Source organism: Papilio xuthus, unplaced genomic scaffold (genome assembly GCF_000836235.2).
Source record: "Papilio xuthus unplaced genomic scaffold, Pxut_1.1 DF826949.1, whole genome shotgun sequence".
Lineage (NCBI taxonomy): Eukaryota > Metazoa > Arthropoda > Insecta > Lepidoptera > Papilionidae > Papilio > Papilio xuthus.
Genome location: NW_013531700.1, coordinates 1,811,314 through 1,837,757, shown reverse-complemented (window position 1 = coordinate 1,837,757; position 26,444 = coordinate 1,811,314). Strand labels below are relative to the sequence as shown.

Sequence of the window (26,444 nt, the reverse complement as noted above, 5' to 3'; positions counted from 1 at the left end):
AACAATTAAAAAATGTAAAATTAAAAGGTTAAAAAGTGAAATCTGTATACAAGTTAAAAACATTTTAAAATAAATCCAATAAAATAATAAACACTATAGGAACAGAGGGGTTCAGTGGGTATGCCTCCACTATGGAGGAGCATCCCACATAGAGCATTCCCCTCTGAAAAAAAAAAAATTAGGTGGGTTGCCGATTGCAGAAGGGTTCATGGTCCACTTTTCAATCTTCAAATGACAACAATAATAACGTAGGTAACGCGCGATGGTTCGATGTCCGTTCCAGTCGGCAGCCACAGGAGAAGTTTTCTGCTGCCGGCAGCGGCGGCGGCGGCGGCGGCGGCGGCGGCGGCGGCGGCGGCGGCGACACTTTCCGTAGTAAACTCAACTGCCGCAGAAACAGTCGGAGAAACACTTTTCTCAACGACAAAGTGCAAGCACAAAACACGATGACCCAACTCGATCCGTCTCCACTTCACGACTATATTCGTAACAACTGGCAAAATGCCTTATATAAAGATGGTGCCTCGACCCCTCTCAAGCCCACCTGGCTCTGCTCTGATTGGTCGTTACTTAAATTACGATAATAATGTTATTTAGTCTAGGAAAAACGTAACTTATAAAGGAAGATCAAATTAAAAGTTATTAGAAGCTTTTACAATATCAATAAACATTAAACATTGCACACAATGCGTTAAACAGTAACTCAGTTGACAATGGATACTTAATAACTTCCTACTTTAAATATATTGTTAGCTGAGGGTGGAACTTAAAAATAATGATGGGGTGATGCCAATATAAGAGACCGCACCCTCATTTTCGGGACACACTCGCCACCGAACACTGAAGCCAGCGGAAGCTCTGCCCGTTTGACTAGCCAAAATAATTAATCATTTTAACTCTGATAGTTGATTAAGTTAATGTTGTATTTTTAAATCATTTTAGTGTTAATTACATTTATTCAATTCTGTTAGTTTTCTTATTAATTCTAAAAGTACTGTAGTAGTGTATAAGAGATTGTTTTTTTAATTTTCCCTGCTTCTGATCCTTAAGATCAGAAGTGGGATAGTGAAACTCCCACGTCCTTGTTTGTACATCCTGATACGATGTGTTTCCATTGTTATTTCTTTAATTGGCTAGTCATACGATCAGTTTTCGGTGTTTCGTATAATATACGTAAGTAAGACGTGATGTGACGGTGTGATCAAGTTTTATAATGTCAATTTTGGTGAGTACGTTCCAATTGTTTTCTTCTCCGCTTTAAAATAACAAATAGAAGTTGTATTTGTTAGCTTTTTGTGTAAATTTTAGAATGGCTCAATTTTAATATTTTGTCGTGTCTACCCTATTGATCAATTATTTACCGTAACTTGAATGCCTGCTTGGAATTACGTCTAATTTTAAATACTTGCTAAAAAAAAAGAAAACATGCCTAATAAGAGGCGGCAGAGTAGGAGTCGATCGCGAAATCGCAGATCGCATTCTAGCCAACATGATTCACGCTACAGACGACGTAGCCCTTCTAGCAATATTTTAACCGAAACAATGCAAAAAAATTTGAATAGATTGGTGTCATTAGAGGAACAACAGGTAGTGTCTTCATCTCAACGAAAGGAGTCTAGTGGCCGCGCTGCAGTGGAAGTAGCCAAGTCCGCGATGCCTGTGGCAACCATCAGCGCCGAGCCCGTTCCTGCCGTTGAGCCTGCCGTGTCGATGCCGTCGCCGTCGCAGATGGGCGAAGCTGTGACTGCGAGCTCGCTTCAAGGGCGCGCTTCAGGCTTCAACGACTCCGTCCTCACCGGAGAGTCCCGCGAGCGCTACGTCAGTCCAGGCCAGCGCCGCCGATCGCATCATCGATGCGATACGATCCATAAATATACCGGTGAGATCTAACCAGTCTTATTATATTTCTAATTTTGATCCAAGTGTTAATGACATAGAGACATGGTGGGAGGAAGTAGACCGTGCTAGGTCTTCTAATAATTGGAGTGATCACGAATGTCTCTCGTATTGGCAATTGTTTACAAGGAGATGCTAAAACGTGGCTCAGTGAATGGGTCATTCGTCAGAACTCCAACTGCGGTCATTCGTTGACCGCAGTTGGAGTAATTTTAAAAACGAATTTAAGCCTTTGTCTTTATAAGAATTTTTTTTATAATATTATTATATTTTAAATCTAACCTTATTTGATAAGAATATTGTAGTTTCAGTGTGAATTGTGGGATGAAGTGTATTATAATTTTGGGGGTTAGAAAGCTGATGTTTTCTTCTGAGAAGATTTCCAAGAACCATGTGGTAATTACATTGTGTTTTTTAATACAATAGTACTATACTACAAACTTCAACAACAACACCACCGACGCTTTGAGCGCCGAGACGCCAGTGAGCGACGGGCCGCGTCCGCGAAATAATACCAGTGCCACTCATCCTGATGAAGGCCCCCGATGGGCTCGAAACTAGTCGGTGCCACCACCGGACGTATATACGTGAGTGTTTAGCCGTGTTTATATATCAGTTTAATAGTACTATATTTTGTATTTTTTGTTGTTTTGACTATTATTCTATCTCACTACATATCAAATAATGTATCAATGACTACACTTGATATTTTATGTAAGTAAATAAATCTTATTCCATATTTACGTTAAAATTAAGTTATAATTAATTACAAAGGAAGAATGTTGTATGAACGACTTATCAATTTTTAATACTTTCTGTTTTTAGGTGTGAAACAAGTACAAAAGTAGTAGAAAACATAATCTATGGATTCACAGAAATAGAATTTGAATAAAGATATAATTTTACATTCTATTCATATTTAAAAGAACTAAATGTTGAACTAGAACTTATGACCTTTTGCTGATTGCTAAAAAATAAATTTACAACAAAAATTGATGAAAATAACATAAAAGTAAGTACAAGACATATGCCAAATTCTACATGGTAAGTGGTAAATATTAAGTAAGTAAGCACATATTTCCAGCAATTACTTGAACAATTTTAACCTTTTAAATTGGCTTGATATTTAGTATAAAATGGTTTGCTCAAAACATGAAAAAAATTTAACAATGAAAATTAACTTAAACATTATTTAGGTTGTGTGTAGAATCTCTATTATTGTTTCAAATATTGTAGATCAACCTGTAAATTGGTCATGTCATGACAAGTTTTTCAAACTAATTTGATTTATGATTCCATCATTGCAGAGAATTGCAAAGAAGTTTTGTAAGTAAATGGGGAGAGATCCATATTATCAAAGAAAACCAGTTTTTTTAATAAGGTATGTAATTAGGTGAAAAGCAATAATTAAATTATGTTGTACACTTGAATCAATTAATTACAATTTCATTCTGTTGCAGATGAATAAATGCACCTCTTCAAGGTCTACAGAATTATTAAATGAAGGAATCTGCTTCAGAATTACTGACTGCATGTCGCTGCAACATCTGTGCTACAAAGTTTGATTGTTTGATAATTGTAATTCTAAACTAAATTTGAAAACTAACTATTATATGGAGTAGTTTAACAGCAAATCTAAAAAAGAGTCACCATGTTGCAGGAAATGCTAGTAACTATATTAATGTCAATATTGATATATAGATGTGTAACCTATAGATTTAGTGTTTTGTATTAGTTTGATGTTAATAATATGACAATTTTTAGAAATATGTATTATTAGACTTTAATATAAAATATACACTAGCATAATAAGATTTTCTCGAAATTGGGAAATGCAGTGTATAGAAAATAAAAATATACTAAAACATAGGGAATTAAGTATCAAGTACAAAAGACAAAAAAAATACCATTTAGTGAAAAATATGAAACAAAATTAATTTATTAAATTTGGATTTTACAAATATCACAACTTATAATATATCTTAAACTTTTTTGAACTAAGTAATAAAAAATAAACAGAGATTGTATACAATTTACTTACAAGTAATTTAAATTTCAACACAGGTACTTTACCCCAAAATGATGCCTCCTAAGCTCATTATTTTTCCTTGTTAAGGAATCTATAGGTTACACATCTATGGAGAATAGTAATAACAAAATAGTTAATATGCGGAATCTTTAGGTGCATGATAATTTTATGAATTTATTTGAGAAGTAAAACTTAAATATTGTATTCTATTTTTACAATACATAATATTTAACAGCAAGCAATATATAATAGCAGCAGGAAAAGCTTCTGGTGGCGGAAAGAAAAATCATGCGCAACATCCTGGGCCCAACACTAAGAGAAGACGTCAGCTGGAGAACCCGCTACAACGCGGAAATTGAGACGCTGGTGGGTGAGCCGAATATCATCGGAGAAGCAAAAGCTCAAAGACTCCGATGGCTGGGCCACCACATGAGGATGGGGGAAGATCAAAAGGCCAAAGCAGCATACCTCGGGACCCCGATTGGCCGCCGACCCATCGGTCGGCCCAGGTACCGCTGGCGAGACGCCGTAGAGCTGGATCTGCGGGAGCTACAAGCGATGGACTGGCAGGAGAAGGCGCAAGACAGGCGACTTTGGCGATCTCTTGTGTCGGAGGCCAAGACCCACTTTGGGTCGATGCGCCAGCGGAGTAAGTGAGTAAGTAAGTATAATATTTAACATGACTTTTACATTTGCAATGTTTTGATAGGAAAAGTTTGGATTAGGGGACTATTTGAAGCGTCGGCAGTGCAGTTGGCGCTTGACCGGATCATATTTTACATATCCAGGTACGATCTCCGCTATATAGTAATGCGTTCTTCGAATTTCATGATAACATCCATCCGACATTCTTACTGTAATTACAAATCGCATACAACTGCATAGAAATTCAAAGATATGTGTGAAGTCAACCAACCCTCACTGGCTCTGCGTTGTTGAATAAAACCTAGTCGCATTCTTGAGGGTAGGCTCCGAGCTCCTCAGTGGAATATAGTGTGTCCGTATAGTGAGCTTGTTGATGACGATTTGTTTTGCTTCAATGCATACTGTCTTGTTAGCAATTTTCTAAATATTTTACCAACAGATAGGAGCTAATCTCTTTCCAGTGCTATTCTATTTCTCTCGATGAGAGTGGCACTACTACTCCAGTTCTATCAGAAAATATGAGCAATAAAATAAACAAACTGGAACAAATAAGCATTTATTATAGTTGGGGTATTTTGTTGGTGAACTAAACAATAATGGTATTATTACGAAAGCAATGAGCATTATGTTGCGTTTTTAAAATATGTTCACTTTAGTCAGAAGATTAAATTAAAGTTGCAATTAACGAAATTGTTTTATTTTTCCAAATTGTTTTCCCTCAAATAATACTTTCAAACGTCAAAAAGGAAACTGACAGATAGATTTTTTTAGGTTGGTAGCAACGTAGACTTGTTCATAATATTGCTAGCATTGAAAATGTCAATTTTTATTCTCCGTTTGTGTATCTAATTAGTCAAGAGTCCCGTCACTTATTTTTGTTACTCTTTGATGTTAACTTTTGGCTAAAATTAAATGACTTAAAAGTATTAAATCATTGAATTCTAATGTAATTAAAATAATATTAGATGCTATTCAATTTAACGATTTTGTAGGGAAATCATCAACAAAAACATCAATGAATATTCAAAATTTATAAATGTATTTCAGAAACTTTTATAAAAAAAAACAATGCATTTTACTTGTGAGACACCAGACAAATGAGGGAAACACAATTTTATCTCATTTTATTTTTTTATTACCAAATTAATTGTTTAAAGAAAAAAAGGCATGGTATCATTACGAGACCATAGAGCATGTTTTAATTACGACAACGAGTATTGGATAGTAGAGCAGCCGCGCTTCTTTGGGAGTGGTAATGCGCCGAACCAATCTACAACGTTCTTGTGATCATTGACACCGGCCATTGGTCTATCCTTTGTCAACCAATCATCGAAAAACCAGTGAGGATATCCAATGTAAGTTCACAATTTTCATTGAATATTACCCGGTGATGATTGGGCTCTTAAGCTTTCATAATTTTGGCAAAACTTTTCCAATATTTTCCAAAGTTTTTTATTTTTTTGCATGGCATTTATGAAAATTCTGTAGTTGAAAGCAGCCATTTTGATTGCGTTCTCTGCGTTGCGTTGGCCTCGCACGCGTGACGTAGTAGCTTTTATGATAAAATTATGATTGTTTTGGGTCCAAGAGACAATTCATGAAATATATATATATTTTGTAAAACCTATGTTATTTTTATAAAAAAAACGTTTGCCTTTTCCTAGTATAACCTAACTTGTTTTTCACACAGCGCTATTATTTCGTTGTCAGCCTGCGCTTGTAAAGAAAGAAATCATTTTACATATCAACTTGTACAATAACATAATTATCTAAGTATTGGGAGTTACTTTCAAGTAAAATTACACTTTGTTGCGCTGTCAAGTGTCAAAACAGAATCGGACTAGTAACTAAGTAATTTCGGTATTAGTAAAATTCCTAGGCCTAGTAGGCAATGATCATGTATACTTGTTAGGTACTTTCTAGGAGCTATTCAGCTTCATAGTTTCCGTTTATAAGGTAGTTAAGCTCTAAAATAATAACATTTCATACAAATATAAAAAAGGCTAAAAAGTCAATCTCCTGGCTGATACTTATTTAATATGAAAACATTGTAATTTGTCAAAATCTTATAATATCTGTAATCTTAAGCATAAAATTTATATTAAAAAAGCAACTGCTTAGCTTTGTGCTAAAGTAGAAATTTTATACAACTATACTTTGACTATTCAGTGAAAGTCAATTCCAATCCAAGTAAGAAAAAAAAAGTCTAAAACAGAACTTGCGTAGATCTATAGAGAATTGGAGGAACCGCAGGCAGAAATGCATCTGCGGTCTATGGACGTCGGTTCAATTAACAATAAGCGATCCGCTGCTCCTAATTAAAAAAAAATAACAATATATGGAACTCATTATATTTTCAGTATAAGAGTATGGAGCATGCTCAGATCCAGAGCTCTGAGGGTCCGCAGATGGTGACCCTCAACGGGCAGCAGATGCAGGTGCTGCAGATGAGCAACTCTCCGCACATGGTGCAGGGCCCCAATGGGCAGCAGATCGTCGTGCACACCATACAACCAAACGCACAGGCTATACAGGTCAATAAATACTTTACAGATCACTGGCTGTCGCCCGCGACTCAGTAGGGCCTGAATTAAAAAAAAAGTTAATTAGTAGTCTATGCACTATGTTCTACGTCTATGCAAAATTTCAGCGAGATTCATGCAGCCTTTTTGGTGATAAAACATAACAAACATCCATCCATTCGCATTGATAATATTGATAAGAAAGATAGTAAAATGTTAAGTTCCTATGCTGTATTGTTAAGATTTTGTTAAAAAAAATTATAATTTGCATTATTCCTACATGCGTTCAGATTGGAGCCCCTCAGATCCAGGTGGTAGTATCATTTTCATGTGTCTTTTTTATAATTTGCTGTTTTATTAATAAAGAGATCAATGCTTTTTGTGATAGAATTAATTTTTATTTAACAATTCCCTGACAATGTTTTGCTGATATATTTGCTTTTATCAAATCACACTTTATCGTTATCAATATATTATTGTCATACAAAGATAAAGGCTAGTGCGCACATACCCATTCGTCCTCAAAAAATTGAATAAATTAAAAAATTTATTCCATAAATTTTTACAACTGTACACTTTTAAAAAACGTTTTTAAATCCTATTTTTATTATTTTATCAACAGGTAGCAACACCTAATGGTCAGCAGATACAACAACTTCAAGTGTTGCCAATGTCAAGTTTACAAGGTATTTATATCACTAGCTTAAACGGTAACAGCGCGTTGTACACCCGTTGACGACGCGTGGTTGTTCCGGCGGTGCGTTTGCAATGTTTATTGTGGATTTGCAGGTGCAGGTAACAATCTGCAGCCAATGCAGTTGGTGCAGACGGCGGACGGTCAGACTTTCATTTACCAGCCGGCCAGTGCACCACAGCCTGCTATCGACCAGCACCAAATTATACACCAACCGGGTAAACATATCAACTAAAATTATACCAATATATAAATATGTTAGGTTATCAGTAAATTTACTACATATTATTGTCATTTTCATTTGGCATTGGCCTTCTTATCTTTGTATGATTGAACAACTGAAGCGATGTCCAGTAATTTTATAGAAATTGCGAGATAGGATACTTATTTTTTTATCAAAAGGTAACATGACTTCTATAAATATACGAATTTTAGCGTTATTTATTTTAACATTAATATAACAATTGAGGAGGCATTTTACATAGGAAAAGTATGTTTGATTATTATTTCACGGGATATAGATAAATGAACTAAATAAATAATTGTGTTGCAGTGATAAATCTGAACGGCAACCTGGTGCAGCTGGCGGGGCTGGGCGGCGCAGTGCCGCAGCAGCAGCTGCTCAACCAGTCCAACATCGTCATGGTGAGATCACCCCTACTTTGAACTTTTTTTTTCGTCTGTTATTTGCTAGTTACTTTGTACATCTCAGCTTGAACCTTTCTAATTGATCTATAGATAGACCCATGGGCGTGGGCGGAGACAAAGAGTAGTGGACCCTCCCCTAGAAAATCGATTATTGAGATTACAATTCCTATAAATCCACATTGATGACTCGATGTATACTTGTTAGTTTTTTCCATTATCGAGCCTATAAACACTACCTTTGGAATAAATCAAGATTTTTTTCTCTCCTAGATCTAGCCTTGGTCATAAGCTGGCGAATTTCTAAACCATTTATATTAGAAAAGTGGTAATAAATAGGCCTGTGTACAGATGGTGAACGGTTCTGGTAACGGTACTTCGAGCGGGGCAGATTCGTGCGGGGGCGCGGGCTCAGACGAGGAGCCGCTGCTGTATGTGAACGCGCGTCAGTACCAGCGCATACTGAAGCGCCGCGCCGCACGCGCACGTCTGCACGACCTCGGCAAGATACCTAAAGAACGCCCGGTAATATAACACTAGTCATGTATGAAGCAGACAGCAGCGACAAAAGCACGCTATCTACATGTGGCCCCCTCTTTGAGGTTTCCCCTTAGTTTGTTTGTAAATGTGCGTTGACCTTTAAGTTCTCTATGTGTTCTTTCGATGCATCAGTGACTCACTGTGTCCATCATCGCATAGTGATTATCGTTATCTACTTTATGATGATAATTTTAACGATATCTAAGTAAATATATTTATCAATATTCCAGAAATACCTGCACGAATCTCGGCACCGACACGCCATGAACAGAATACGAGGGGAAGGTGGACGCTTCCACTCGGGCAGCAGGAAGTTAGTACAAACTATATTCTATATAAAATTTTCAAGCGTAAATTTATTAAAAATATATCTGTACGCTATATTTTAAACAATACTTTCTAAGATCTGAATATGGTCCTCGGTTGCCTCTGGCTGACCTCTGGCTTATAACTTACAGGAACCGCGCTGCGAATGCTGAACAAGGCGCGGTAGACCCTCACAAACTGCTGGAGGACATCAAGCCTGAGACTGTCTCCATTACTATCATTCAGGTCAGTAAGCTTTCCTTTCTCTGTCTACCCCTTTTATAGAATTCAAACCGTCCTATTGAATCTACCTTTACCTTGTATTTCTTAATAAATATTAAAAGTTTTCCCGAGACATTTCCATAAGTACATTAACAGATCCTGTTTTCATTATTTTAAAGTGTACTTTACTTTTTTAGTATTTATAATTTACTAAACAATTTATGGTGCTTGCAGGAAGAAGAAACACAAGACCACCAGCCGACACAATGGAGGAGGCTCGCTCCACAGCCCATGCCCTCCACGTAGCATATCAGTGTTAAAGTGGAACAAAATGAGTCCACTTAGTGTGAAATAAGTGTGAACCTCTCTACTCAGTGTAGACTTGTGCAAATAGTGTGAACTTCACTAAATGTGGGCCTGTGGACTTAGTGTGAACCTGTGCACTTTTTGTCTACTAGAGTGATAGCCTATAATCTTTGGTGACAGCTTATGTATAAACGATAGTACGGGACTAATGGAGTGTGCAAATTAGTAAACGTTATTTTCACATAACTATGAAATTCCAATGTCAAAAGACTTGTATACAAACTTATTAACATCATTTTATTTAAAAAAAAGGGAGTTACATGTTCTAATATAAGTATTATATCAGTGGAATTTCATGGTTTTGTGGATATGTGATTGTGTAAGTGAATGGATTTCAGTACCAAATCAATTCCTCCAATATGGTAAGTTTGTCTTTCAATTCTTTATGATATTTAAATATTAAGTTATTTACTTTTTGAAGGGTAAATAAGATGTAAAAATTCATTTTAAAGTGTTATCTTTTATAACTCCGGTAATTTTGTTATTCAATTGGGAATACTTCAATGTATACTCTATGCAAATTATATCAATCCATTTTATTCAAAAAATACCATAAAACTATTTGCTACCAATGCAACTTTAATTTTCATAAAAGTGTTTGAAAATAAAATGTTAATGTAGAAAAATTCTAATATAATGTGTTATGGTAATAGTATGTGTTATATAAGAAGTATGAAGGATAATATTAATTTATAATACTTTGGCTTCATCATTTAAAATAAGGCCAAAATGTTAGAAAGTGTTTGATAGTTTTTAAGTTTTTAATATGAGTGTAAGGAATAAGTATTTATGTTATTTATTGTTACTGGAATGTTTTAAATGGAAATTTTGATTTAACAATAACCATAAGTAATTTTGTCATTTTATATTATTCAAATGTTTGTCGCAGAAAATAAGTTTTAAGATATATTGACAGTCTCACTGAAAGACATTAAATGATTAATTAAGCAATCATTTAGTGTAGATTTTTCACAATGAAACTTCACTAAAGGACTTTGTTAATGACTCCGCAGACTTTGAGTGCGGCATACAAACTTTACCCATACAGAGACAACAAATCTGGTTTTTGGTAGATGGGAACTTCATAATTCAGAAGAAAATGTTTGTGTACAAGTTTTCAAATATCTTGGCGGCTCAGAACATCACATGAGTTTTTGCACAGAACACAATGTTACAGTTAGAGGTGTACAGAGATGTGAGGGCACTGCGGCAGCTCTGATAAGATATTTGAAAAGACATATATTTGGTGTTCTGTTATGATTGTTTTATTTTTTATCATTGCAATTATGAGGGTTAATGGATTATTATTATGAAAAAGATGCAGTTTCCAATGTTTCTGTACATATGTAAATATAAAAGATTTTATCATATTTCTAATCAGTTAGATGTAAACATTTTATACATTAAAAAGTACAAAATAAAGAACTGCACAAAACTATCTGGTTTTATTTCTATTTATGAGATTCACTTTATTTGACAAATTCAATCTAAAATTAAAGTTTGTTAATAATTCTTAATACAACTCTTATAAACTATTACAACATGATATATTTTTTATAAATAATTAAAAACGAAACACACAACAATAAAAATAATATCAAAACATGTGAGTTCAACATGATTTTTTATTTTTGCATTTTAGAAACATCCACATAAAATCAAGTTTTGATCTCAGTTATTCCGAGGTATAATTTTATGTGAATGTTTTTCCAGTACAAACTAACAGTAAAAAAGCAAAAAAGTATGATAACATAATAAATATAATAAAGTAAATGTTTTTTTTTCAATTTGAAGATTTTGTCCAATTATTGATTTTTTTTTTGATTATATTTTGTAATTTTACATCGAAGTGATTCTTTGTGAAAATGAGTTGTGTAAAATCTGATTATTACAATAATCTTTGGCAATTAATCAATAGATTCTACATCTTAATTACTACTAAAAAAAACTGATAGCACAAGGTATCTAGTTATTTTATCAAGTTTCCATTGCCGCAATACTCATACAATACAAAAACATATTTTTGATGATTTTACATTAATTTTTGACAATAGGAGTTGTTTGTTGGATAAACTAAGCCTAAGTTTTGTTACTAGTGTTGTCCCGGACGCGTTTTATTTCATCTTTGATGGCAGATATAAGTGGCAGCGCTGGATCGTCGGCTGGCAAACGACCTTCCGCTAGGATGATGTTCGGGTTGACCGTTGGTACGCGAGATGTTAACGACTATCGTGAAATGAATGTTTTAAATTAAAAATAGTTTGACTATTCATATTTCTTATATTAAAGCTGTATTTTTTATTAAACTTTGTGTATAAATGTATATTAATTGTTTGTTACCTGCGGGGGCGTGTGCCCCCAGGCGCGTGAAGGCGGCGCGCGGGGCTCCCCCACACGCGTGAATGAGGTGCGCGGCCGCGGCGTTTCGCCCCCACTGGGTCCTGCACGTCCCCGTCTGCAGGCAACGTTACATATTACTATGACTTATGTATTTCTTATCAATCTAACTTCGTTTCAGTTTCAAAGTATGGTATGGGTCTTTATAAAAGTGCGCTTTTAATTACCCTGTGCCAGCTGAACGGCCCCGTGTGGTGTCTGCTGTGGCAAGTCGTACATTGTCATTGCGAGCTTGTGTCACGCCCAACTCTGTAAGTCAGCGATATTAGTACAGACAATAGATTAAAAAAACAGCTGTTTACATTCACTTTGTATGGAATTGACGTATAGACGCTGTGTGCTAAACGAGTAAGTGGGAGCAACAAATTATTAAAAACTATTAGGAACAATATCAGACTCGCTTCAACGCCCTACCTGCGAACACCGTGATGTTGCGCCATCGTAAATGGAGTGAGGCTTTATTTTTTTATTTAACATGAAATAAAACAGATATCTTGGTAACACTAACCAGTGTCCTCTCTTCTATCATCTCTATCCAGTGTGTATGTGTCGTGAGAGGCGCTGGACGCGCTGCCGAACAATGTGAACGCGTCGTCCACCAGCTCATTGAAGCGCTGCCGCATGCGCGACGGACCACCCGCGACATCTTGAGAGACTTGTCTTACTGGACTCTTTGATTTTGATGCTGGAAATTTTATTTTAAAATAGATATTGTATAATTTTACTATACAGATGGATACAAATTAAAATTAGTTATCCGTTAATTGACATTTAATACAATTATTGAGTCAAAACACTTCAATAAATCAAAAATTATTATCTTCCTACTGTTCACAACAAACCTTTAATCTCACCACTCTTGACCCTCTGACAGTGCAGGTCCCAGACCAGAGGTCCAATGACCCCAGGGTCCTTATCAATGCTGCCGAGGCGTACAAGCTGCGAGGTCATCTGACGGCGTGGCTGACTCGAGGGTTTGGGCGGTGGACTGTCCATGTCCAAGTGACGGACTGACACCGGCTCCAGGATACGAGATAGAGGCTCCACTGTGTTACCTCTGGACAATTGGATGTGAGTTTGTAGTGATATTTATGTTGTTTGTTTGACGTGAGTAATCTTGACCAATCGTCCAGTAATTTAGGCTTAGAGAAACCTACTAAGGAAGACAACTTGATGATTCTGAAGTAGGAGGCAAATTAGTTTCATTCACTGTTAAAAAACAAATGTTACTATTCTCCTTAGTATACCAACCTGGGAAATGCAGCGATAGAAGGCATTGAGAGATATGAGGTGGGGGTGTGCGGCGCTGTGGGGGGCGCGCTGTCCGAGCTGTCCAGACCAGCTGACACCAACAGGCTGTCCGTAGTCCCCACTGACACATACATCATACATATATCAGCCTGTAATTTTCCCATACAGAGAGACCACACAGTATGCTGCCATACAAATATTAGCTGTCGTAATGAGTTCACTTCCTTCTTACCCATATGCGTCCTATAAATCCAAATGTTTAGATGGATAGATGGATGGATGGATGGATGATGTTACAAGGTATCTCCAGTACAGCTAAACGTATTAACAAGACAACTGTAACACTGAAATTTTGCATAGATGTATAAGTTAGTCTGGAAGTTAGTAAAAAAATTATTTACAAAGAGTAATCCCTTGTTTCCCCATAATTCTCCTATACTCTGAACTATTTATACCTCTCTTTTTATGCGGCATTTTGAGCGCGTGCGGTTTCTTCTGTCTGCGACGGAGAGCGGCTGCCACTTCTGACACACCGGATGACGTAGTGGATGAACTGATGCATAACACATTATATAGATATAATATGACATATATTATAGTTTATTAATAATTTCACAGCGAGAAGTCAGACAGACCGTGCTAAACGAAAAATGGACCATTTTTTTTTAATTTTCGGGATCTAGTCTAATTCTGTCTTATAAATGGATAAGTCTGTGGTGATAAACTTTTTTTTTATTAATGTAAATGTGTGTACAAATAAATGAATAAAGATCATTTATTTAGGCAACAAAAGTATGGTTAAATTAAAAAGAAGGAGTTTGGTTTCCAAACTAGGTTCTAGACTCGTATTTTAGAAGCCAGGATGTCAGCCAGGGTGTCTTTTGTCTTAGTGCTAAGTTACGTAACGTAACGTAGATTAGTAACATTATAAAAAGTAGTTAATTTTATTATATTTACCCCGAAGCACTACCCGCTCTGTAGACCGGCAGTAACGTGCTGCTAGGTCTTGTTCTACTCGGAGATACCACGCTTATAAGCTGCAAGTAAAAGAACAATTAGCATTTCTGAACATTAAACTTTTATGACAATAATATCTGTAAGAGACCTTCCCATCCCGTTCTTCATGCACTTGCTTCATCTGACTGCGTTCTACTTCCCTCATCAGCTCGTTGCGGTATGCTCGAAATGATGCTGCTGATTTCTTTGTCTTACGTCTAGAAATATAGTCATATTAAAAATTATTGTATCTGTTTGTACACGTTTGATTTTAAAGGTATTAAGCGCATTTCACAACAAGTGATACTTCTTAATAGATCGATTGTTGGAAGACAATATGTTTACCATATCCATCTATTACCAAACCAAATGTTTAAAAGCTGACTGTGAATTCACGCCAATAATTCACCTGTAAATTTCTAGCAATGATTTCCTTACAGCTTTAATTTATGAATTGTATTAAAATAGATACCAGTTTACCTGTGAGCAAAACACAGCAGAACGAGCAGCACCAATAGGATGAGCACCGCGACACTGGCGCCGACTGCCATCGCCCACAACTCCACGCCGTGCACTCCTTCCTCCGCACCCTCCAGCCCCTCCGCCGCCTTCAGGTACGCTGCTAAATACCACCAGTACACAACACATGCTACCACAATACATAGTGGTGCATTTAACCATGTCAAAGACCGGCAACCCATCTGCGGTTCCTCTGATATTGCAGATGTCCATGGGCGTCGATGAACACCTCGGTGTTCCCGCTGCTCGTTTGCCCCATACCCTTATAAAAAAGGCCGACAGTAAGAAATACTCACGCTCCGCTTTAGTAGTGACAGCGGCACCAAGCTCGCTGGCCACCTCTGCATCTCTGACAAGGCGCATGTCGCGCGCGGCTACCGCGGCAGGAACCGCACGTCCGCCCACCAGCACCACATATACTATCTGCACGCTACCCGTCTCTGATGACTGTTGTATGTGCACATGAGAGGGAAATAGACAAGTTAATTCTGTCACCTCAATACAATAATAAACAACAAAATGTCCAATTTTACCTCAGTTATATTTTGTATATGAACACGAACTGGTGGTTGTTGCTCAGGTTTTAGTATCTCTCTTTTAAATAACGTTGTTTCATTGTTTTCCTCTTCTAAAGGTATATCGATAAGATCTGGAACATTCTGTGTTTCAGCTTTTGATATTTCTCTCTTTTTTAAAATTACTGTAGGTGTTACCAGTACCCATAATTCTGATTCACTCAACTTTGTAGGCTTAATTACTTTTTCAGGTACTAATGATTTGTTGATTGCTTCTAAATTTTCTGGATTTACACGACTAAAAGTATTCGAAGTATTAGAAGATGTACGTTCAGTTATAGTTGTGATCGTGTTCAATACAAAATCATTGATGTTGATCACAGAACTATGAACATCTAAATATTTTACTGGTTCAGAACTATTGGCAGATAGATTCAAATTAATTTCTTTATTAACAACAAAAGAATGAACATCGTGTTTCTTTCTCGGTGTAGGAGCATCAAGGGATTTTATAATTCCGAGATGTCTTTCTTGCTGCCTGGAAAAAAAAATAAAAATAGGATGTGAATAAACAAATTCGGTTATGACTGTTTAAACCGCTAGACTAAAAGACGTTAGTCTATCCTAAGGGAGGAGATTTATCTTATTAAATCTTCACAATGAGGGATCACTTTACGAATTTGAGTGTGGGCAGTTAGGTTCTCACCTTAAGAACGCTTTCTGATACAATCTTGCTAGTCTGAGTTGTAGACTGTCTGGAGTAGAACCTTGTATGACTGTCAGCAGCCAGTAGCGACGGTCTTCGGGTATTTCGGGCTCCAAGCTGTCAGGCACGCTTATTTCTCCGCAGTTCAATATGCAGTCACCGGTCGTTTTATCTGTCACCGCCTGGAATGGATTAGACAGTATTGAGTCTCACTAAATATGTTCGTATGTGTTCCAGACTGATGATGGTCTGTTATTTATGAGAGTTCAAAGAGATGGTGTTTTTCTTACTTTTTATTCTTTTTAAATCTCTTTTTGAAACTAATTTACTTGTTAATAATACAACCTGTGGTGGATAGGAATCCAAGTATACAGTAGCCAGCACAGTAGTGGTGCGTACGATAGGTGTGGAGGGCGAAGGTGCCGGTACTGCGCTGTCGGGAGGTGGAGGCCCATCGCCGGAGCCCGTCCAGAAGAAGTCTTCAAGTCGCGGCGTCCGTAGGTGTTGGTCAGGTGATACGAACATGTACACTGGAAATATTTCCTTCATGTATAAGGTTACTACCGAAGGTGAAGACTGTTTGAATAAGGTCGAAAAAGATAATTAGAAGGGTTTACATTTTTCGGTAAATGTGTGTGGGAAAGTCACATAACAATAGATGAACCATTTCCATCATGGATTCTTTTCGTCATATTTTCTGAATTTAAGTATTTTGTCAATATCCAAGTTCTTATTAGATTTGTCAGTGATATTGTTTCGGAAGTAATTGTATGCGATACATAAATTTAGCGAATCGGGGTTGTAACTAACTATAAGCTGACAGGACGACAATCGACAAACATTTTAGGGCGGGCATCGCGTGATCTCCGGAATAAGCGTGATTTAGAGTTTATTGGCCCCCCTGTAAGCTGTCTTTAACTATACTTCAGGAGATTGGTGCAAGTTGGATTAAGAAGTTGATAAGAATTATCTTGACTTGTTCCTGTATTGTGTTCAGCATTGGAAAACCAAGATGACAGTTAAAGACCAGCATCGATTTTGATCTTCAGTTTGTTAAGCGATTTTTTTAATGACATTCTTACAAGAATCTTTATATTTTCTATCATACGTCTTGCAACGACACTACAAAATCGCTTTCCGCTTGTGATTTAGAGTGTACGAAGAAATATTCCTGGTGCCACCCTGTACCTAGCACCAGGTCAGATACAAAGGAAACGCACTGCCGCTTATCTAACTATAGTTAGCAATATAAACTACGAATGTAAGGAATTATGTTTTTGTTTACTGAACAGATGCATCACCTCACCTGTAAAGCTATACTGAAGTGATTTAACTTTTGGTATCTTAATAAAATTAAATAGTGAGTTTTCACTGCCAAAACACGTGAAGGAAAAAATATTGTAATTTTTGTTTTTGTACAAGTGTTGCAGTAGTAAAAAACCATAGATTCAGATTCAAATAACATCATAAATTTCTTAATTACATAGTTTGGTCATTTCGTAATATTCATATGGTCTTTACGATCTATGAACGTCTTGGTTTTACTTAGTAAAAACAGATAAAAAGTGATATACAAAATTAAAATGTCAAAATACAACAATAGAAATGTTTTGAGGTAGATGTGATTATCTGAAGCCAATTTGACACAGTTTAAATAATCCATTAAACGACAGGTTTCCGTTTGTAGGTCGCTGTTAGAGCACGCATCCTGTCCGAAACCAGGTTTCGAATTGTACAATTGAATAAAAAGCCATATAAAAGCGATGTAATTCAACTGCGTATAGGGTTCACACATTTTAGACTACGAAAGTATTTATGCCTGGTCAAAAATATGCACATTTTTATGAAATTTTAATAGAAAAATATGGCTCAGGAGAGGAATAAAAAAGCAAGTAACATTATTTCTGTACAGGTATTTCGGTAGTGGAAAGCCACGATGGGCTAATAGTATATTTATAATCACGTCTCTAATCTTTATGCTTTAAGAACAAAGTATCTTTGAATTTCGTATTTATCGGAGTGACAGCCCTAAAATTATGAGTTTATACAGTCGCCATCTTGTTAAATGCGTGGTGGTCAACGGATGTGGAATGGACATTGTAAACAGCGCGGGCGCCTTCAACCGTGACGTCTCGCCTTTAAATTTGGAATGTACTGCATAAATTATGAACGGGAACGATTTATTAAAAAAAAAGCATTATGAAATCATTGATATTTTTTTAATTTACATTCAAATAACCGTACCAAAAAACACCGTTTAAGCCAAAAACCGTAATATACTGTTTATTAGATTGGGGAAAGAAATATTTTATTTTAGGTAGCTGGCTGTTGTGATCGATATATCGTAAAGTCTCATACACATTTAAAAAAAATACTTGTTCGTTATTTGGTCCTTTAAGTTGTGAGTTACAGGGTGTTAGAAATAGATGTCATCAAAGTAATTCCGCTTAGTTTTACAATATTTTTGAGGTGAAAATCCGATTCAGGTGGCTGAAAAAGTAAGTAGTGTTTACGGCCCCAAAACTTCAAATGCTCGTTCCAAAAAAATTTGGTTACGTCTTTTCATGTTAAAAATTTAGCTTGCTTAGGCTGAATATCAATAACGTAAAATCACAGGTATAATGGGGATTGGCTTATATTTAAGCTTTAATTAGATTAGATTTATACTATAAATATTAATTATATTTTGCTATAACAAAAATATGACAATATTAATTAAAACTAATATATAATAAAACGTATTTAAAATAAAAATTCATTGCTATAAAGAGTAATTTTAATATATAGTTATCAATAAGTTTTACGAATATTGTTATTTTATTCGACACAAAATGGTAGGAAATATACATTTTTGCTATCTACAGTTTTAACGTATTTCATTTATTTGATAACCAATTAGCAAATATTAAAAAAAAAGTACTTACTGTCATCATCGCTGTCGAATTCCTTCGCAAATACACTGTACGATGTAAAAAATACATCTAATATAAGTATATTTATAACTATCATAGTGACTATTTACATTCCCTTTTGATAAACAATGCTAATTATTAACGACAATGAAAGTTTGTCGTTAGAAATAATTAATACAAACATAATCTAATGTATATTTTCTCCAATTCTAATAAATAAATCATGTAAAAAAACAGCATCAAACACAATACTTTATTCTATTGAAAAAGCAACCGTCTATAAATATCGTCAGATTGCCACTGCGCTTTTTGGATTATTACCGCGTTGCGTAGCAACTAACATCATAATTGAATCACCCGCGCTCTTAACAACTGTACCTTTTGACAACTAACTTCATTAAACTTATGCGAAGTTGATTTCTCGAAGTTGACTCATTTTCATTACCTGAAAGTCATTTCATAATAAAAATAAGTCAAATAACTCAATTCTATTTTTTTTTAATTCTTTGTTAAATTATTTGTATGTATATATAATTAAAAACATTTGAGGATTTCACCATAAATTCATTTGTGTCTCTGGTACACACAACTTGAACTTACATTTTGCCTAAAATATGGATTATTATTGCAGATTTTTTATTTCCTAGAATTCATAATAAAGTTATGCTTGTTTTGTTTTGTTATCCATTATTTTAAGTAAATCCACTCGTATATTGCCATGACTAAAATTTATTTAACATGTGGTAGAAATTTATTTGTTTGATATGGTAACACTTTCTTCACCGTCCATTTTTCGTATTTTGCAGCTGTATTCACTTGAGTTCGTCGCTTTCGTTCGACGGATAGCGCGACGTGGACGGGTGTGTGCGAAAGTATGAAGTGAAATCGTACTAATAGTGTGTGAAATGTTTAGTGTTAGTTTTTACTGTGTTTGAAGACAAAATGAGTGCGAACGGATAACCTAACTAACCTTTTTTTCAATCCTTGAAACTTTACACGTTCGTGTCACACGTAACATTTTATATGAACGGTTTCAAAATGGCTGTGTTTTGAAGGACCCTTTGTCCGCTTTCGTGTGTTTCTCCAGCATGGTAGTGGCATTATACGAACACAAATTTGTCTTCAGAAGGTAAGAAAGTTTCTTAATTATGATACCGCCTACATTCTAAAATCACCCAGTGGAAAATTACTGGTTAAAACTGAACCGAACTGTCGCCTACCTTTCTATGCCAGCAATATCGGACGCTTGCTCGCTACGTGTTAGTTTCTATTAGCAGTTTTTACCTCTTTTGTTGAAGAGTAGACTAGCTTGTGTCGTGTTATAGTTGAAAATTCCATGCGCTATAAAATCTTAAACATCCGTTGTACATATTTTAACGGCTTCATATAAGACAAGAGTATGTTTACTTCGCCGTATGTTTTCCATAACAAATTCGCTTATTGGAATCCACTACGTTACTCATATGTTTGCATTAAATGTATCGTGTTATAAAAATTCCATATTTCCTAGAAATAATTTATTAAATGATATATCGCTACTAAAATATTGACTATAAATTTGTACTTTAGTTTTTACTTATAAATTTAACTTTAATCTTCCCATATCTGTAGTTAAAATATTTTTATTTGACCTGTTTTTTTTAATTACGTTAATAACGAATATTAAATTAAGATATTCTGTTTATAATTTCATTTCTAACTGTGGGTTTACACTGTTTATACACTTATGTAAAATACATTGTCATCTCTCATATTCATATAAAAAACAGACATAAAATTATGTTTTAATACAAGCAGATTAGCAATGAAAATTCTCAGTTATTCAATGTTTTCTCAACAGTAAAATTGTTATTAGACCATCAAGTTTTTTTTTTAAGTTTTGTTAGTATTTGAAGTAATATTAAGAGTGTTAAGACCTATCCAAAAAAAAAATAAGAGGGAACAGAAAATAAACATTGCAACCATATGTTATTTATGCCTGCTTCAATGTCAAATCTTAATTACACAGTTTGATAAATTTTAACACTTTCAGTGTTGCTGATTCTGCTACCGGGACCAATGCATAAATAATAGTGGCATGGAATGTATTAAAGAATTGGGAGTTATTTTATTACTTATCCTGAGTGTCAGATATTTTGATAATGTGATGAATGATGTGATTGTAGTACTGTTATTTTAGTTTAATTTATACCATAGATCTTTTAGTTCAATAGGTGAAATATGTAATAGAAAGTTCTGTCTGAATGGACCTATGAAGTGCAACATCATCATGAACCTGCCCTTATCCCCGCAAAGGGTTGGCACATTGAAACAATGATGCTTTACAAATCTCATTTAATTTTATTAAGGTCAATTTAAATTATTTTTGGTATTAATGTTTGGTTAAATATAGTTAAAACGTTTTTCCTGTGTCATTAATTTAGAATTATTGAACTTTTTACTTTAGATTTATTTGTTATATTTCCAAATTAATAAATAACTTAAAACTGGACTTGAAAACAATTCAGGTTATAGGATTTTATAACAAAGGTCATTCAAATAAAATGCAGCTCTAAAGGTGAAATGGCGCCGGCGCCGTTCCCTGGTTGAATTGCGGACAAACGTGATAGGGTGACCATATTACATAACATAATAAAATAATCTACCATTTCTTTGAATATTATTTAAATATTATTATCATTATTATTTATATGCTCACAATAACTGAAAACTGACGACCGCAATATAAATAATTTACTGTTAAACTAGCCTATTACAAAAAAAAAATGCCTATTCATTAATATCTAGTCAACCTAGATCCACCTTGACAACAAGATTCGCGCCTCGTAACGGGCACAAGTATCACCGTGACCCAAGAATACGCACACAAACGATGCTAGTTTAATATTTATTTTCGCCATATATAATATATTTATATTTTGCAAGGTTCGTTCAAATTATATTCTATGGCCTATACAACTTTGATACAAGTAAAATGATGCTGGCTTAAAAAGCATATCCGGACGTAATCGTTACCAGCTTTCTTCTTTAGCCGTTCTTTTATCAAATTACAAAAAGTATAGCATTTTTAAGTAATTGCTGCCAATAGGTTACCTAATCATATGGCCATAAAATGGTTTCGAATATTTGCGCAAGCTCTTGATGTAAGAATGCTCTTGTTTCACGTTTTTTTTATTGAATTTTATTTTGTAATTTGTTTGTTCTTAGTTTATGAAGAATGTTAAATACGTCAATATTCTGTATATAGTGATGAGAAAAGCAAAAAGTTTACTTCAAATATTTTAGTGCATTCGATTTATCTATGGTTTCTGAAACCCTTCGAACTTGTAAAAGGAGTTTGGTGATGTACCCAGTTAAATTAACATTTAATGTCCAATGCCTAGTTAGGCGCAGGATGTGCTCTATTAATTCTCTCTTCAATTACTGGTTCATTCATTGTCTGGTTTAAGAAATATGCCTATGCGTTCATAGTTGCCTAAACAGTAGTGCCTTTATAAAACCAAATTTTATCCACAGTTTGATACGAATTACTTTTACTTTTATACGATAGTTTTAGAAAGTTTTGCCATATTTTTAAATGTGCGTTCTACTGTAACTCGATGTATTGGCGTTTATATTTTTACTTCCGCTATTTTTTGCATTTGTAGTAAAAACATGAATACCCAAAGTTCGATTTGAGTGTTCAGTTAATTTAATAGTTAGTTTGACGAGGTGTTTTTATGACGAACATTAAACGTACGCCATCAATATTTTTATGAGTACGGATTGAATTTGATCACTTTTAATATAGCTTCGGTTTACCTTGAATGATTTATTTCAACGAAAATGCCTTGCTAAAATCAGTCATATCAAGTCTAAAAAAATTAAGATTGTAACATGTTTTTGTGTGAATGTTTTAGCAGTAAGAACTAAAAGACTACAGCTACTATAGTTAATTAAATTTATTCGTTATCATTACAGGACATAGTTTTTTTATGACTCATCATAATGAACTTTTATTAATTACTAGTTGTAGTCGTTATTTTTATTATCGCAATCTAGATAGGTAAAGTTATTAAGAACAATGATTTAACAAGGTCTTATATTGTTAAATAATTAAAGAATATCTTAATCAATACATTGATTTTTTTTTTTTTTATGGCAATATTTTCGAGAAACTAAGTAAAAGATGGTTTTTTTTAAAATAATAGTTGTTTGTTAAAAAAATATGAACAGGTATAACTATGTTTTGCTGCCTGTTTGATATATTTATGTGATATATAGCGGTGTTCCCGCTGCTCGTTTGCCCCCTTCTGTTAAAAAAAAAAAAATTATGTGACAGTTGTATTTTATTAAAGTCTGTGATGTTGAACAGTGACTTAATTATTTAAAGTAAATATTAAATACATCTTTAGTAGCGTTTCAATAATAGAGAAATATACTTTTATATAATTTTGTGTTCAAAGTGAATAATGCAGGAAACTAATGTAATCCTAATTAAGCAAGAAGTATTTTTAAAATACGCGGTTATGTCCTTATTTATGCGTAGATATTATTATATAAAATATGGATACATTAATATTGTTATTCCCTAATTAGGCGTTATTTATTTTCCTCCAGTTCAACCTCATATTACAAAAAAATATTTGTGATAAAAAAATTCAGGTCTCGGATTTACTAAAATACGACTGGAATGTAAAGCAAAAGATTTCGTGAGAACTTTTTTCCAAAAAAAAATGCTTATTAGTAATGCGTGCGAATCGTGAGTTTATTCAAAGTTTTTGGTTTATTCAAAGTTGATGCTAGTAAGCTTTTAAGGGAATATGGAATGTATAGTTTTGTAGTTTAACAAGCGAAAGCCCGGGTACCGCTCGAGCTCACTTCAAACTGTTTGAGGGTAGGCAGCCGTTTGCATAGCGAAGGGAAAGTTGGTTAGAGTAGGTACTCTATTTAATTGCGCCCTTTTCACCTTGTATAAATTATACAAGAACTAAATTAACGAGCCGTTTAATCTATGAGTATCTACGGGGAGTTGATAATTTTAAGTTTACATTTTTTTATTTAATTTTGTATTGTAAGTTTTGGTGGTATGCTACGGCTGACGGTGATACCTCGCCGACGCTTTAGAGACCACGCGTTTTCTCGTGCATGCGACAAAAACATAATGTTTTGCTAACAAATTTATATATTAATCTCGCACCATCGGTGGCGACAAGTGGATGCCGCAATGATCGCGAGAGATTTTTTTAAATATGAGTAGATTCCATAAATCGCCTTTAATTCACTACTATAAAGCCTTTCGCTGGTTTATATAAAAAGCGATGTACATTAGGTATTGTAGCGTAATAGGCTTTATCTAAGAATTTTATATAGGCAGTATAAATATAAATAATTGCCAAATATATTGTTATGTAAAAGTTTCGTTTGGATTCAGATACTGTTCATGTATTCTTGTGTTTTATGATGTCAATAGAATATTTCGTATATTATAGTCTATAGAGATTTCAAGTGTATAAGATATGCCGGCCGACGGAGAATTCATTGGCCTATCGCCAATAGACCGTGATTTTTAAATATTAGTCACGACAAACAATCTCTTACCTTGTACGCGACTTTGGAAACATGAAAACAATTATGATTTAATGAGATGATCGTGGCCGCTAAAATATTTATTGAAAAAAAAAGCAACAGCGATAAATGTTTAATTTTTATTTTAAGCTCTCAATTTGTAGCGATTAATCTTATTTTAGCACAAAACAATCTCTAACGCGTTAAAATCCTTGGTCGCTTAAGACCTCTAACACATTGCCGGTAATGCAGAGTTTGATCTTCTATTCGCTTTTGCGTTGTAATCAATGATTACAAAACACAATATGTATTTTCCTGTACTAGGCAAGGCCAGAATTATTGGCATTTGTTTTAAAAAATGATCTATATGTATCGTTAATTAGAAGACAGTAAAACCTATACAATAAATTACAAAAATCTGGTAGTAACATATCAGATATGTTAAACCTCCACTAAGTCTTTGAAACCTTGCAAAAGAGAGTACGGCGTTCCATTCTAATAAGCGGATTCCGGAGCTCATGCGGCGCTGGTCAGCGGACGTGACTCTGTCGAGTCCAGTTACAATGTAAGTCTAGATTGCTTAGACGTTCTCATGTTACCCGCGTCGGTTGCGTCGCCTTGTTTATATCGGACACCGATGTCGCTTGTAACCCGGTCTAGATGACGACGAGGACAAGCTAGTGTAAAATGAACCGTGGAATATAATGACCTATTTTTTTTTAATTAACATGAAAAGTAAGCGGGAAATATATATTTCAATCTTCTAGCTTAATGTTTCAAATAAACATTTTAATATTGTAGAAATTGTCTTCGATATAAAAGGTATTGTAATTAAAAATGGAAATACTGTTAAGACCGTTGCAATTCCTTTTTGGTTAATATTTAAAGATAATTCGATATGTATTTATGGGAACAATTTAATTTCTAAATTTAAAAAAAATGTTTATTTATAGCTAACATTTTTCTTATTTCTCACGATTGAATGGCACAAAGTAGAAAGGAATCGTCTGTTGTAACTTATATCATGTTATTTAAGGCATCATCGGTCCGAAAAATTACATGTCTGAGAAAAAATACAGCCAATATCTCGTAAGCTGAGTTTTTTTGTGCGTTTGTGGTAACAAGGTTTTATATAGGTTTGCGTTATCACTATTTTTATTAGGCCTGAAATAACTTGTCTATTGTGTTAGAAGTAATTTTCGAAACAATATTCTCATATTTGCAATTAGTTTTTATCCGACGGAATGGAAATTGATCTAGTACTTTGTATATACTCTAGTAAATAACTAAGCAAATGTTTCAACAACATGTATTTTTTCATATTGTTTTCGTTCTCCGCTCAGAGTAATAAATAATTGCTACTTAACTTTAATGGTCACATGATCAGTATTTTAGTGTAGATTTCTCATACGAAATGTACACTAAGGGTCTAAATAACGAAATAACATTTCTTAGCGCTTACTTAGTTACTTTTTTAAATTACGATTAGTATAATTAGTTATCGTTTAGTTCTTTTCAAATAACTAATGCCGCTACGTCCTGCTACATCTAAAATAGTGTTTTGCGCAGTGACTCGTGCGAAGTGAAGATCGTCCAAAATATCTCAAAATTTTATATATAAAATTCTCGTGTCACAATATTTGTTCCCATACTCCTCCGAAACGGCATGACCGATTCTCATGAAATTTTGTGAGCATATTGAGTAGTTCTGAGAATCGGCCAACATCTATTTTTAA

General features: G+C 34.6%; 3 protein-coding genes across 4 annotated transcripts in view; 2 read left to right on the top strand and 1 right to left on the bottom strand.

Moving 5' to 3' along the window:
* Positions 1-5,788: 5,788 nt before the first annotated feature.
* Positions 5,789-10,534, top strand: Nf-YA (nuclear factor Y-box A). Its single transcript, XM_013316309.1, has 9 exons — positions 5,789-5,925; positions 6,931-7,104; positions 7,715-7,778; positions 7,882-8,004; positions 8,340-8,431; positions 8,783-8,956; positions 9,202-9,284; positions 9,430-9,523; positions 9,734-10,534. Exons 2-9 carry the CDS (start codon positions 6,940-6,942, stop codon positions 9,803-9,805), a joined length of 867 nt encoding a protein of 288 aa, XP_013171763.1. The 5' UTR covers positions 5,789-5,925; positions 6,931-6,939; the 3' UTR covers positions 9,806-10,534.
* A 1,165-nt stretch (positions 10,535-11,699) lies between these two features.
* Positions 11,700-19,469, bottom strand: LOC106120654 (uncharacterized). The gene is made up of 15 exons (XM_013316021.1): positions 19,174-19,469; positions 16,595-16,779; positions 16,250-16,431; positions 15,562-16,081; positions 15,325-15,475; positions 14,990-15,131; positions 14,619-14,727; positions 14,471-14,550; positions 13,969-14,066; positions 13,514-13,634; positions 13,117-13,319; positions 12,771-12,947; positions 12,430-12,511; positions 12,206-12,320; positions 11,700-12,091 (listed from the first exon to the last, which is right to left on the bottom strand). Exons 1-15 carry the CDS (start codon positions 19,256-19,258, stop codon positions 11,945-11,947), a joined length of 2,397 nt encoding a protein of 798 aa, XP_013171475.1. The 5' UTR covers positions 19,259-19,469; the 3' UTR covers positions 11,700-11,944.
* A 501-nt stretch (positions 19,470-19,970) lies between these two features.
* Hipk (Homeodomain interacting protein kinase) overlaps positions 19,971-26,444 on the top strand; it is an 80,076-nt gene continuing 73,602 nt past the window's right edge. For both annotated transcript variants that reach the window (XM_013316128.1, XM_013316127.1), the window contains exon 1: positions 19,971-20,290. The gene's annotated coding sequence lies outside the window, so the exon portion shown is untranslated. The remainder of the gene's footprint in view (positions 20,291-26,444) is intronic.

Excerpts from the sequence above, each read along its gene's own strand:
- LOC106120654 (XM_013316021.1), bottom strand. The coding sequence starts at position 19,258 with ATGATAGTTATAAATATACTTATATTAGATGTATTTTTTACATCGTAC. Across the intron at positions 15,476-15,561 it reads ATATACAAAATATAACTGAG|TCATCAGAGACGGGTAGCGT; the intron begins GTAAAATTGGAC and ends CACATACAACAG. Across the intron at positions 14,728-14,989 it reads CTGCTGTGTTTTGCTCACAG|ACGTAAGACAAAGAAATCAG; the intron begins GTAAACTGGTAT and ends CTATATTTCTAG.
- Nf-YA (XM_013316309.1), top strand. The coding sequence starts at position 6,940 with ATGGAGCATGCTCAGATCCAGAGCTCTGAGGGTCCGCAGATGGTGACC. Across the intron at positions 8,005-8,339 it reads CCAAATTATACACCAACCGG|TGATAAATCTGAACGGCAAC; the intron begins GTAAACATATCA and ends ATTGTGTTGCAG. Across the intron at positions 9,524-9,733 it reads TCTCCATTACTATCATTCAG|GAAGAAGAAACACAAGACCA; the intron begins GTCAGTAAGCTT and ends TGGTGCTTGCAG.